The sequence below is a fragment of the Chanodichthys erythropterus genome, chromosome 22 (genome assembly GCF_024489055.1).
Source record: "Chanodichthys erythropterus isolate Z2021 chromosome 22, ASM2448905v1, whole genome shotgun sequence".
Lineage (NCBI taxonomy): Eukaryota > Metazoa > Chordata > Actinopteri > Cypriniformes > Xenocyprididae > Chanodichthys > Chanodichthys erythropterus.
In genome coordinates, this window is record NC_090242.1 from 15,010,770 (window position 1) to 15,024,956 (window position 14,187).

The window sequence follows — 14,187 nt, forward strand, 5'->3', positions numbered from 1 at the left end:
GCTCTGAAGGTATACAATGATTTAGCGAGAAACAAACCTAAAGTGTAATTTATTTTTACGAGAAAATTGAAAATCTTGATTGCCCAAAATAACCCAATGGGCGAGCGACCTTTAACCTGCATGAAAACCATGGACTGTTTGCGCGTTATCTTCCAGAAACGTTAAGTTGTAGTCCTATAGGATGTAAATACAGTGCAGATTTGATCACAACATACATAAAGATGAACTAAATCAGTTCTAATGATCTGAATTTACATTTTAAGATGTATTTTATGAACTACTATCATTCACCATAAACGCCACAATGTATATGTGCCTCTAACATCATTACATCTTTATTTTCATAAAGATTTGCAGAACAGAACATTCCAAACTAATTAAAACAAACAAACAGGGCTTATGTATTTTATTAGTTTTATTTTTTAAGAGTAAAAATCCCTTCTTTAAAATACCATCCTGTTACAATTAATAGTACACAACGTCTTTCAATGCTCTGTCCAGATCTCTTCAAGATTTTATGAGCATAAAACAAGGAAGACACTGCTGGGTTTGATAGTAATGTTTTTGTTTCTACTGTCAGCTATGGAAGCTATTTAAACATTTTAAAGTGTCAAAAAGTGAGTCCTGATGCACAAAATGGCAATGCTGTGGTTGCCCTTAAACCAACACAACGGAGTTGAAAGACCGACTTTGCCCACCACATCGAACTTAACAGTGGCTCTGAAAACATTTCAAACATTGCGTTTAAGCTAAACAGTTCCTATTTAACCTCCGAAATCAAGTGGAAAACACTTTTGCAGTGCAATATGAAATTGTCCCAATTATTTTCCAAAGCTTTTGTGATGAACAACAGGCACATGGGGCGTTTAGTGTTTGCAAAATTGTTTTACCGTTATTTTCGAGAGCATCCTTGTAAGTGCACTTGAGGAAGCAAACTACACAGAAAAAACACCTCCCACACAAACCTTTTTTGACTAGTGTCATCATACAGACATTCAAAAGGCATCATAATCACGGCCATCTACTGCGATCCCTGCACTGTAAACCATGAATTCCTAACCTGCGGCATCTATGTACACTAGTGTCTCAATTGATCCTCAAACAGCAATAGACTGTAATGTCTGTGAGCCGGAAGACTGTAGAGACCCCCAGTTAAATATTAAAAAAAAAAAAAAAAAAAAAAAAGTATATGGCATAATATTTTTTACTGGGGGAAAAATTATATCACAAAACCACACCAAAAATAGACGACTGAAAATAGAACAACAATACATGCGCTTTCTGTATATACATGTTCTATAAGTCACAAGGACACAAAAAGATCATTAGATTTATTTTTGCTTTGCTTTAGGAGAAAAGAGGATGGGGAAGGGGAGGGGGGCTCTAAAAAATACGTGTTTAAGTGTCTCTGTGCAGTTAAATTTTTTTCGTTTCATTCCGTGTCCACCATAAAATATATTTCTTGTCCGAGCAGCTCCCTTTAATGGTTTCTTGAGTTAGGGATGAGGGGACGCACCATAAATCTGAAAAATAAACAACATGGATTAAGTAAAACTTCCATAAAATACAATACATTTAAAAAAATATAATATGAAATATATATATACAATATGGTTCAAAAGTCTGGGGTTGGTAAGATTTTTTATATTTTTGAAAGAAATCTCATCAAGGCTGCATTTTTAATAAATTTATCAAAAATACAGTAAAAACAGTCATATTGTGAATTATTACTACTCTATAAATTAATTGTTTTCTATTTGAATCTATTTTAAAATGTAATTTATTCCAGCATTCAGTGTCACATGATCCTTCAGAAATCATTCTAATATGCTTATCAAGAAACATTTCTTTTTAACAATTTTGAAAACAGTTGTGCTGTGTAATATTATTTGTGGAAACCAAACCGTTAAATTATTTTTTTTTTTTTAGGATTCTTTGATGAATTGAAAGTTCAAAAGAACAGCATTTATTTGAAATAGAATCTTTTCTAACATTATGGATTTAGTGTGACCTCTGATTAATTTAATGCATCCTTGCTAAATAAAAGTATTAAAGGTGCCCTAGAACCAGTTTTTACAAGATGTAATATAAGTCTAAGTTGTCCCATGAATGTGTCTGTGAAGTTTCAGCTCAAAATACCCCATAGATTTTTTTAAGTTAATTTTATTTGCCTATTTTGGGGCATCATTAACTATGCACCGATTCAGCGCGCGGCCCCTTTAAATCGCGCGCTCCCTGCCCCCCGAGCTCTTGACTATAATACAGTGCATTTAAAAAGTTCACACAGCTAATATATCCCTCAACTGGATCTTTACAAGATGTTCGTCATGCATACTGCATGTATGCGTCGGATCATGCGAGTATAGTATTTATTTGGATGTTTACATTTGATTCTGAATGAGTTTGAGGCTGTGCTTCGTGGCTAAAGCTAACATTACACACTGTTGGAGAGATTTATAAAGAATGAAGATGAGTTTATGCATTATACAGACCAAAAGTGTTTAAAAATGAAAATAGCAACAGCTCTCTTGTCTCCGTGAATACAGTAAGAAACGATGGTAACTTTAACCACATTTAACAGTACATTAGCAACATGCTAACGAAACATTTATAAAGACAATTTACAAATATCACTAAAAATATCATGTTATCATGAATCATGTCAGTTATTATCGCTCCGTCTGCCATTTTTCGCTATTGTTCTTGTTTGCTTACCTAGTCTGATGATTCAGCTGTGCACAGATCCAGACGTTAATACTGGCTGCCCTTGTGTAATGCCTTGAACATGGGCTGGCATATGCAAATATTGCGGGCATACATATTAATGATCCCAACTGTTACGTAACAGTCGGTGTTGAGATTCGCCTGTTTTCCGGAAGTCTTTTAAACAAATGAGATTTATATAAGAAGGAGGAAACAATGGTGTTTGAGACTCGCTGTATGTGTTTTCCATGTGCTGAACTCTTGTTATTCAACTATGCCAAGATAAATTCACTTTTTAATTCTAGGGCACCTTTAATTTCATACTGACCCCATTTCTTTGAACTGTAGAGTGAATATAATATCCAAATCTGAATTCAAATTCAAAGCGGTTTGTAAAGATACTGACGTGCAATCTATCTGTTTCCGCCCTTTGTGGAAGATGAAGGCACCACATCTGAGCTCACTTTACCGGGCAGCTGGTCCGTGGCTGAGGAATCTTCTACTGACTGTTTCTGGGACACAAAATCAGAATTTTAATTATGCAAACCAAGTATGCAAACATTCTACGTAAGCATGTGGCTGGTGAAATTGAAGGTTGCTTTGTGGCATAACAGCACTACAATGTGTGCAAATGATATAATCAGGTGATCCAGATGCTGTATGACTCCTCAGCAAGTTGTAAATGCAAAGCCTTTGAGTATCAAACCAGCCATAGTGCTCAAACAATGCAAACCTGCCAGATTTTTGGATGAATATGCAAATATACAGCCATGTGATTGCGTTTCAGCTGATGGAATGGTGACAGAATGGGATATTTAGTTTGTGTTTCTCCATGCTGCCGTTCATGAGCCAAAGCTATAAGAACCAAATTCATGCATTTCATTTCATATACAACCTACCTTTGGTTTAGGCTTTGGTTTGCCCCCCTTTGCCTGTAATCAGATAGAGACCCCTGATTTAAACTGGTTTGAACCAGCATAAAGGGTCTGGCGCTCATACAGAAATGGCATACATAGATTTATCCTACTTTTAATTTTCTCCTGTTACATATGTTTTTTCAAAGAGGAAGACTGGAGAAGTAAAATATTCTGAAAGAACACAATATGAGAAAAATGTGATGCTTCTAGATCACCATGTTCATGGATATGGTGGCTGAAAAAATATGGGATGGGAGGAAAAAATATTTTTCAAAATTTTGTGTTCCTACAAGAAACTTTTGTGTTCTCTCCGAACAAACACTTCCTGTTTAACGTCCCGCTGGCAGTGATTCAGACAGCTCTGCACAATACGTTCACAATGGAGCGGTTCATAGAGTTTTACTTTGAACTTGTCCTTAAGTATAAAGAAAGTTCAAAATAAAACTCTATGAAACATACGGAGCTGTCTGAAACACTGCCAGTGGGACGTTAAACAGTAAGTTTATCGAACTCACAACAGGTTTTGAGAGAAAGTGTCTCCATCCACATCCATCCATCCATCATAAACGTGTATTTCACACGGCTCTGGGTCCTTCTGAAGTGAAGCGATTCTTTGTGTAAAAAATATCCATATTTAACAAGTTATGAAATAAAATATCTAGCTTCCGCCAGACCGCCTTCCATATTCAAGTTAAGAAGAAAGTGTAAACTGCCGTTGCGTCTTTTTCTGTGAACTGCGAGAGACTTTCTTCGTACATTGAATACTTTATGATAAATAAATATAGTGTAGGACAGGTGATAAATTATTGCGTTGACAGAGTGCCATAGGCCTATACATAACGCTTCAGCGCTCTGAATACATACACCCCGCCTCGGCGGTACTGGTAAGATCCAGCCGCAAGCGCTATTATATAAATTGAAAAACAAAATAATGAGTCATTTTTTATGTTTGTTAAAAAATCTGACTTGTAGAATCGTTTGGTTCATTCTGATGGTGCGAATTGAACAAGAAACTGCAAAGCGTTACACGGACCCATAATGCCAGTTAACCTGTGGCCTGATTCTTACCTTTGGTTTGCTGTCTTTGGCTTTGGGGTCAGTCAGGTTGGGAATCAATTTGCCTGCCAGCTCATCCAAAACTGGACCTGTTGCCTGTAAACAAAGATGAATGAAGAAATAAACAAACACAGTACTTGTGTAAAGCATTTAGGGGAATGTGTAGTTCTTTATGCAGGTTTGTACGTGGTACCTTATGGGTTGGCGGTGTTGGTTCAGGGATGAAGTGTTTGCCATCAGGTGCGGAGGGCTTCACGGCCGGTACTGCAGAAAAATCACTAGACAGCATGTCAAGGGCTGCTGTGTCATCGATTGATGTCTGAGAGACGGACAGACAGAGTCAAATGAGATTCTTAATGATCAAGGTCCTCATGAAAAGAAATATAGAAATCAGTAGAATTGAAGTTTTTATTTATTGAAATTTTATATATATTAGAGCTGCATGATTAATCATTAAAAGATCACAATCTCATATTAAAAACCCACACAATGACAAATGGCTATGTCTGTCTATTAACTTTTGAAAAGTACGATCACAGCAGAACATTCAAATCTGCATTGCTGCTCCCGCTGACCCAGCAAGAGCCGTTATCATGTTTAGGTATTTTCAACATCACATTATCTTTATTTATTATTATTAGATGTCTTACAATTATTCAAATTTTTAACCAAGTACTAGGATAAAAGTTTATAGTTTGGATATAAACACTGAAGTCTACAGTAGTGATCAAAGTAGAGTAAATCACCTCTTGAAAGTAAATGAAGATTGTATCAATTACATCATTACACCAACAGGTGGCGACAAGTGACTGCTAAAAAATTTAATTGTCATTGAATCATTAATTCAAGAGATTTGTTCAAAAATGCTGATTCCTCCAGTAATGAAACAAGTGAAGTCTTTATGAGTGTCATCAAATCATTCTTTGAAGCTTTTTTTTTATATATATATATAATTTTTAACAATATTTTAACTTAGAGCTGCAGTCCGTAACTTTTTTTGTGTTAAAAATTTACAAAAATTATATAATGAAAATATACAACATGAATCCATTTTCCAAACCGTGTTTTTGTCTTATCCTGAATCATTATGGTATACTTATATTAAGTGTTTATATTCTGACTATTTCAGATCGGACTGGTAGGACTCGCCGTAGAGTATCACAGTAACTGCATGACTCGCCATAGACCTACACGGAGAAAAGTAGCTCCGGCTAGAATGTTTCTCCGCAAGACGCGTGCAGTTCTGTTTATTAACCGCTAAAGGGCCAAAAATCGCAGACAGCAGCTTTAAACAAATATTTTTAAAACTGACTGAAGCAATTAACATTTTGACAACCTCTAGTAAATTCCACATTATTATTAAATCATGATATCTATTCTAAACAAAAAAAATAGATTTTGAATTGATCCAGAATTGTGCAGCTCTAATATATATATATATATATATATTCACTCAATGATTCATAAAGTACCTGCTTTGGTTTGACGTCTTTCTGCTTTGTTGCTATAAATGCCTGCGGAGAAGAATGAAGAACAAGTGGAAAATTTGTCTTTAGTTTTAATTGTCAATAAACTAATTCCAATGGTATGGATACATAATGAAGAAGCAAAAGTCACCTTGCGTTCTTCCTCTGAGAACCTATATTCTGGTGGAAGGCTGTCGTCTCTCTCACCTGGTTTACTAACCTTCTCCTCCACTATATTCTTTTCCTGTGGTGGGAAGGAAAAAAAGGCAATACTGTCATAATTTAGTTTACGTGACCATTTTTTGAAAGAAGCCTATGAATACTGTTCAAAAGTTTGGAGTCTGTATGATTTTTTTCTTTAAATAATACTTTTAATCAACAAGGACACATTAAATTGATCAAAAGTGACAGTAAAAACATTTCAATGTTACAGTAATAAATTCGATATTACAAAATATATTGCAATAGAAAATAGTTATTTTCAATCGTACTGTTTACTGTTGCATTAGATCAATAAATGCATAAACTTTTAATCAGACTTAATTCAAAAACATTTTTAAAAAAAACCCAAACTGAACATGAAATGACCAAACTGAAATGATTAGGGATTTTGATAAAAATGATTCTCAACACTGGGATAATTAAGAAGGATATGCAGAGCGACAGGCACCACACAATACCAGGAAACAAAAGGTTTTGGTGTATCATCTCGCATTTTACTCTTTAACAAGTCATTTTTTACAGCTTAGTTTAAATACAGTAAACATTTTTTGAGACTGAAGAGGAAGATGGGGTGCTGTTATGGTTTGTTTTCATAGTGCATCAATCTTTTATCCTCTAAAGATCAAGGAAAATTACTTTTTCATTATTTGACCTAAGGCAGATGATGTGTGTGTACTCCTTCATACCAAATTCAAGATGTCAAACAATCGTTTTGTTTTTTTTTGTTTTTTGTGCATTTTCGAATTATGAAAATAAGTAGCTTTAGTCATTTAATTGCATCGGACTTGGTGTGAATCGGCCTTGAATCTGCTTGGTGCTCAGTTGTGAGTATGGAAAGACATGGTTATTAAAAAGCATTTTACCTTAACTATGGCTTTTGGTGGGACAGGGGCGGGCTCAGGGGCTGCTTTTATGTCTCCCAGAGTGTCTGAGAGGGCATCCAAAGCGGATGAGGTACCTTCTGACAACTTCAACAAAGAGTAGAAGAGGAAAATCAGCATACAAGGAAAATATGAACATGAATAATATGTGCAAATACGGATAAACTAGAAATCTACCTGTCTGTCAGCATGTGGAGGGCCAGAAACAGCAGACTGAACTTTGGATGCAGAAGAAGGGGCGACAAAATCACCTGCAAGAGCATCTAAAGCAAAATCTGAAGCTGAATCTGAAGGCTGAAGTACAGAATGAGAAAAGACATGAGAAAGGTTTAAATAAACATTGAGATGATGTTAAGATTAAACATACGCTACCATTCAAAAGTTTGGGGTTAGTAAGATTTTTTTTTAGAATTTGATACTTTAATTCCACAAGGATGAATTTAATTGATCAAAAGTGATAGTAAAGAAATGTATAATGTTACAAAAGATTACTATTTCAAATAAATGCTGTTCTATTCATGATTGTATTACTGTTTCCACAAAAATATTAAGCAGCACAACTGTTTTGTTGTGAAATGAAATGTTTCTTGAGCACCAAATCAGCATATTAGAATGATTTTTGAAGGATCATGTGACACTGAAGTCTGGAGTAATGATGCTGAAAATTCAGCTTTGCATCACAGGAATAAATTACAATTTAAAAACAGTTTTAAATTGTAATAATATTTCACATAATTACTGTTTTTACTGTATTTTGATCAAATAAATGCAGTTCTTTCAAAAAGATTTTAAAAATCTTACCAACTCCAGACATTTAATATCATTGGAGAAACATTTAAGACATCAAACAGATCTCAGCTGTGTTTGTTTCCTACTGTACGTGGATGTTCACGAGCCTCACCTTAGCAGGAGACTTAGAGGAAGAACAAACAGGGGTCTTGGCAGCAGATGGGACAGAGGGGGTGGTAAAATCACCAGACAGAATATCCAGAGCTTCAGTAGGGTCTAGGGAAGGCTGAGACAGAAAAAAAACACCCACCAATCAATTCACAAGATCCAGCAACAGTGACCAATCACCACACACATCCTTGAGACTGATCACGACACATATGAACGAAGTTTCTGAAAGACAACACTAAGATCAGTGTCACTTAATGCTTATAACTGTGACAGTATTACCTCTTTCTTAGGGGGAGGATATTTTTTGAGATCTTCCTCTGAGAATCTGTAAGCTGGTGGGAGTGTGTCCTCTCTCTCCCCGACACGAGCTTCCTTTTTTGATGTCACGTCCTTCTCCTGCTCATTCAATTATTAAAAAAAGCACCAAGAAATGTAGCAATGATAACAATGCCATCTCTACATTTGTAAAAGACAAAAAAAGTCAAAGAAGAGTCATAAATGATGAGACAATTACATGAACGATGTCCCCAGGTTTGAGTTCAGGTTGTTTTTTTGGTGGTTCTGGTGCACCCAGAGTGTCGCCCAGAGCGCTGAAAGCATCCTACACAGAGAAATACAGAGAGCCATATTAAAAATCCATAGGGTCCTGAAAGCTGAACATTGGTTCTAATATTAAAACAATATATACTAATTATATGAGCAATTTCATATATACAATACATCTTTTATGTCCAGGATTTGCAATACCTCATCTGTCTCTAGTTTTTGCTTAGGGCCTGGAGGGGTAATTTTTTGAGGAGCAGCTGAAGAAACCTAGAGAATAGAATAGAATAGAATAGAATAGAATAGAATAGAATAGAATAGAATAGAATAGAATAGGGAACAAAACAACATTTATCATCTTTTGAGTGAAAACAAATACAGGAAAAATACTGGACAATAATAGTAGAAATTTGAATCAAGGAAGTTTCCATTCACCTATTTATATGTGAATTTAGGGATATCGAATAAAAACACTGGATGGAAATGATGTGCAGAAATTCTAAAAATGTGCATAAAAAAACTTTTGCACTAAAGTGAGGTGGATCATTTATTTTATCCAATAAGACGTCATGCGCATAAACTATGATGGAAACACGTTTACAGAATAAATCCAAAGACTCTCGTAACTTTGCCTCAACAAAGGATGTGGTTGGATATCTAAACTAACAGTGGACCAATTTTATTGCACAGCATCTCAAATGTTAGTTTGGTTATCCTGAAATGCCTGAGCCAAAGTCTGTCATCAAAATGGTTGGGTATAATTACCTACCAGAACCTGATTGCGTTCCCAAACACCAGGCATCCGAACACAAGATTACATGACCGTGTTTATTGCATTTTGTATGAAATGTACAATGTACGAAAAATGCCACAGTGGTTCCCCGACTGCAGCAACTTCCATTTTTATTGCAGATATTTTGTGCCAACTTCCCTACAAGTGACTATTTATTTTGTTTTCTTGAACACATGGGATGGAAACTGTTTATTCGCAATTGTTTTATGCAATATTTCAATTTCAACATTGGATAGAAACACAGCTATTGACATTTGATGGTACCTTAGATGCAGACTGTGCAGGAGCCACGAAATCACTTGCCAGAGCATCCAGTGCTGATAATTCATCTGCTTTATGCTTATAGAAGATTAGAAAGACAGAAAATAAGTAAGGTTAATCTGTGTAAGACAAACACTAACCATTCGCATTCTTACAAAGCATTCTGGAAAACTTGCTTAATTGCAGCCTTCTGTCGTCAAATGTAAGCTGTACTGTACTATTGACCATTTTCCCAATTCAGCCAATTTCTTACATAGCTGCTACAGTAGTTTCATGTCTCCACAGTCACTTCCTTGTAATAATAAAGCAATTTCGAATCAAATCAATATTTCATGCCATTTTTTTGGCAAGTGGCAATGTAATGAGTGGTATAATGTACAGTCAGCCTATCATTATATCAAAATAAACCCTGACAATAAAAGGCCTACCTTGGGAACGTCTTTAGTCTTCTCAGGAACTCCAGCAGGCTTCTTTGTTTCCTGATTTTAAAGAAATACCAGTGGTTTGAATGCTTAAACCGACTTAATGCAATAATATTTGAAAGAACAAAAGGCTAAACACAACAGCTCAGAAAGCTTTGCTACCTTGGGAACGTCTTTAGTCTTCTCAGGAACTGCATCAGGCTTCTTTGTTTCCTGATTTGAAAAATGACCAGTGGTTAAACAGTTTGAAACTGTTGAACTGAGATTTTATAAAATAAATCTTTTTTTGAGGAGAAACAAAATGTGGAATGGAAGCTTTAACAACATGTGAGCAGTATTGGGGAAAGTTATTTTTAAAAGTAATGCATTACAATATTGCGTTACTCCCTTAAAAAAGTTACAAATTGCATTACTTATGGAAAGCAATTTTATGTTGCTTTTGCGTTATTTGCGCTAGGCTTGCTTGTTTGTTTTTTTAATAACCAAAAATCTATTTTTTGGCAAATTTAAAGTTTTTTTCACACCAAAAGTGAAATGAATAAGCCTCAGGCTGAAGGAAATGCAAAGCCTGTACAGTAGAGGGCGCAGCTCAAACCTTTCAGCTGTGCTGCCATTCTGGATTAAAGAAGAATAGGATGCAGTCAGTTTTGCTTATTAGTGTGGTTGAACTGGATCATCAGAAGTCAGCAGCAAAGACATTAGTTAATAAAGTGAGATTAAGTACATAAAGTATACTTCTGTTATTTAACATCTATTTATAGTTTGAAATGTTCTATTTATTTTCATGAAAAGTGAATCTGTGCTTGTAATGCATTACCCCCAACACTGCATGTGAATACAAATGGCTTAAAACAAGACAGCACATTTCCTACCTTAGGAAGATCTTTAGTCTTTTCTGGAACCGCATCAGGTTTCTTCTTTTCCTGATTAAACAAATAAACAGTGTTTAACTACCTGAATGTACATTACAAGAATTACATAATGTATTAAATCCGCAAGCAGCATTGAAAGGGCCCTCGCACATGGCCACAGCCACCCAATGGCCTTAGGAAAACAGTGAATAGTGGACGACATGCATTTAAGCGGGTAAATATAGGAGAAAATAGTTTTGACTATATATATATTTCTATGTAGATGTCTTCGGGTCAGGACTACTATCAAACATGTGAAGAGTGGGGCAGATTGGACATTGTATAATGTAATTTTGTTCTTATATTGTCTCATTTTAATGAAAATGATTCTAAATTATTACCTGTGCAGGAGGAACAGATGCCTTAACAACAGGTGCAGCTGCAGGGGCCGTGAAACCTTCTGAAAGAATGTCCAGTGCATCATCTGTGTTCAGTGAGGGCTGAGAGAGAGATCCACCAATAAGAACACAGTATCCAGTGACAGTAGCCAATCACAACACACCATTAATACAACCCATTTTTGCTTACATGAAACATTCTCAATTATGTAAAATATTAAATAAGAATAATAGAAGACATTGATTTGAAATATTTTGTAAGTTGTATACAATGTCTGACCTCTTTTTTAGGGGGAGGATATTTCTTGAGATCTTCCTCTGAGAATCTGTAATCTGGTGGGAGTGTGTCCTCTCTCTCCCCGACAAGAACACCCTTCTCTGATGTCTGTTTCTTCTCCTGCTCAAAAACATGTAAATGATTAAAAACATAGAAAACTACTATATATAAAAACATATAGAAACTAATATATTATATATATATATATATATATATATATATATATATATATATATATATATATATATATATACACTAAAACTGAAGTAAAAATAAATTAAACCTATATAGATTTTTTTTAATAAAAAAGATAAAATGACAAAAGCACAAATTACTAAAAAATTAAACTAAATTAACTAAAATAACCGAAAATACACTATAGAAGACTAAATAACACTTTAAATAAAAATAATAATAAATAAAATAATCTATTAAAAATTACGAAAGAATGAACAGAGGAGTTACATCAACTATCTGGCCAGGTTTGAGTTCAGGTGATTTTTTGGGTGGTTCTGGAGCGCCCAGTGTGTCGCCCAAAGCGCCGAGAGCGTCCAGCGACATGGAGTCTGACTAGAAAAGAAAATAGACACAATTTCACTTTATTTATAATAAAAATATGTTGACTGGTCAGAAATATTGAATCCTTAAAATATGTACTGAACATTATTTAATTTAAGTATTGGGGTAAACTTGACTTTACCTTATCTGTCTTCGGTTTAGTGGATTGTGCGGGGATCTCCAGTTTGGCTTTCTTGTCAGCCGGTGGAGCAGGTGATTTAGTAACAGTAGCAGGTTGAGACGTTGCTGGTTGTTTCTGCTCAAGGACAGAGAGACGTGCTTAGTTTTTAGACATGCTAATATTATTGTTGCAGTGTTTTAAAAGCTCTTACCTGCTGAGAGGGTGGAGGGGGAGCAAAGTTGGTGATGCCTGCCGAACGAACGTCGACTGCTCCTATCGTTTCAGTTTTCTGAAATACAGTGAATAAATATCATACAAAGAAACAAAACATTATATTAAGTCAAGACTATGCATATACAATCGAATTATCTGACATGACTTAAGCCAGGGTTTAATAATTTAATAATATAAGAGGCTAATATTAGTAAAAAATAATATATATTTTTTTATTTAGTTATTAAAATCATTATTAAAGTTAATATGTTAAAAAATATAGATTATATATATAATAATATGTTATAATAATATAAATAATATGTTAGAAAATATGTAATTTATAATATTTTCTATATGCAACTATTCACAAAAGGGTGATGGGTACAATGAAATTGATAAAATAAATAATAGTTTTAATTTTTAAATTGAAATATTATTATTTTATTACATAATAAATAAAATAATAATAATAGTTAATTTACAACTTAATTTTAACAATTATTTTTAAAAACTAAATATTTATAAATAAAATATAATTTAAAATAATAAATAAACATAATAATTATTATTTTTAGCTATTAAAATAATTATTACAATAAAAAAAAATAGCAAATATTTTCCATATAATATTTTACAATTCATTCTTTGTATTTTTTTTATTTTTTTTTTTAAAGGTGGCTTTATATTTTTATTTAATTTAAATAAAATTCCCTCACAAGGGGATTTTCATAACTGAAGTTCTGTGCATGGCATGAAAAAGTTTGAAAACCCCTGAAAAAGTTTGAAAACCCCATCAATCATAACAATCTGTTGTCAAGGCTACTCACCACATCTGTCTTCTTAGGAGGAGCTGAAGAAGACACGAACCCAGAAGAGAGGGACTCCAGTGCATCGTCTGTGCTTATTGGCTTTTAGAAAACATCAAACAAGCAAACGTGAATGAAAAAGACCAAAGAGAATTGTGCGCAAAATGTCAAAAATAATAATGTAATTCTAGAAAAGACCTTTAGAGGGAGCCCCGAGCTAAATTTCAGGGGAATAACAAACTGCATATGTTGTGGCAGGAAAAGTACAGACACACCCTCTGCATACCAAAAGCTCAACATTAACAGCATGCTGCGTTCACATGCTAACTTATAAAACAAACAGCAGCTGAATAATCTGAGACCTCTATGTACGATCAGAGAAAAGCAATCGGGAAAACTGTACAAAATGGTGAGAGGGTGATCATAATATTCTGAAAACTGAAGGCTGGGCGATGGGCGTTAACTAAAAACTTAAGTGAATGAGTAAAAAATGCAGCACAGGTTATGTGTGTGTGTACAGTTTGTGCTGATTGGGCAACAATGTGCTGAAAGTGAATGAGTGATGAATTTGTGTTTGCTTCTGTTTGCTAGCCAACACCCTTAGATCAAGCTAAATATTTGGCACTAAAATACAGATAGAGAAAGAGATGTGGTAAGACATGGGACAATAACAGTGAGACATGTCTAAAATGATACGATTGGGCGTAACAGTTGGACTATGGGCCTCATTCACTAACCGTGCATATTGTGTGCAAATGTTTTCATGCAGAAATCATGATTATTCAATAAGTTAAAC

At 34.5% G+C, this 14,187-nt stretch overlaps 1 protein-coding gene across 19 annotated transcripts in view; it reads right to left on the minus strand.

The window, feature by feature from the left end:
- Positions 1-1,144: 1,144 nt before the first annotated feature.
- The window catches only part of cast (calpastatin), a 43,731-nt gene continuing 30,688 nt past the window's right edge, over positions 1,145-14,187 (minus strand). For 18 of the 19 annotated variants that reach the window (XM_067375019.1, XM_067375015.1, XM_067375032.1 and 15 more), the window contains 23 exons: positions 13,413-13,493; positions 12,581-12,658; positions 12,391-12,504; positions 12,156-12,260; positions 11,694-11,810; positions 11,417-11,515; positions 11,037-11,087; positions 10,327-10,377; positions 10,171-10,221; positions 9,746-9,820; positions 8,893-8,958; positions 8,660-8,746; positions 8,425-8,541; positions 8,147-8,260; positions 7,423-7,539; positions 7,228-7,332; positions 6,294-6,386; positions 6,149-6,190; positions 4,870-4,995; positions 4,689-4,772; positions 3,603-3,635; positions 3,110-3,215; positions 1,145-1,523 (listed from right to left, as the gene is read on the minus strand). In XM_067375019.1, the coding sequence (XP_067231120.1) occupies positions 3,117-3,215; positions 3,603-3,635; positions 4,689-4,772; positions 4,870-4,995; positions 6,149-6,190; positions 6,294-6,386; positions 7,228-7,332; positions 7,423-7,539; positions 8,147-8,260; positions 8,425-8,541; positions 8,660-8,746; positions 8,893-8,958; positions 9,746-9,820; positions 10,171-10,221; positions 10,327-10,377; positions 11,037-11,087; positions 11,417-11,515; positions 11,694-11,810; positions 12,156-12,260; positions 12,391-12,504; positions 12,581-12,658; positions 13,413-13,493 (1,905 nt within the window). In that variant the 3' untranslated portion in view covers positions 1,145-1,523; positions 3,110-3,116. The remainder of the gene's footprint in view (positions 1,524-3,109; positions 3,216-3,602; positions 3,636-4,688; positions 4,773-4,869; positions 4,996-6,148; positions 6,191-6,293; positions 6,387-7,227; positions 7,333-7,422; positions 7,540-8,146; positions 8,261-8,424; positions 8,542-8,659; positions 8,747-8,892; positions 8,959-9,745; positions 9,821-10,170; positions 10,222-10,326; positions 10,378-11,036; positions 11,088-11,416; positions 11,516-11,693; positions 11,811-12,155; positions 12,261-12,390; positions 12,505-12,580; positions 12,659-13,412; positions 13,494-14,187) is intronic. The other variant, XM_067375018.1, reaches the window with a different exon arrangement.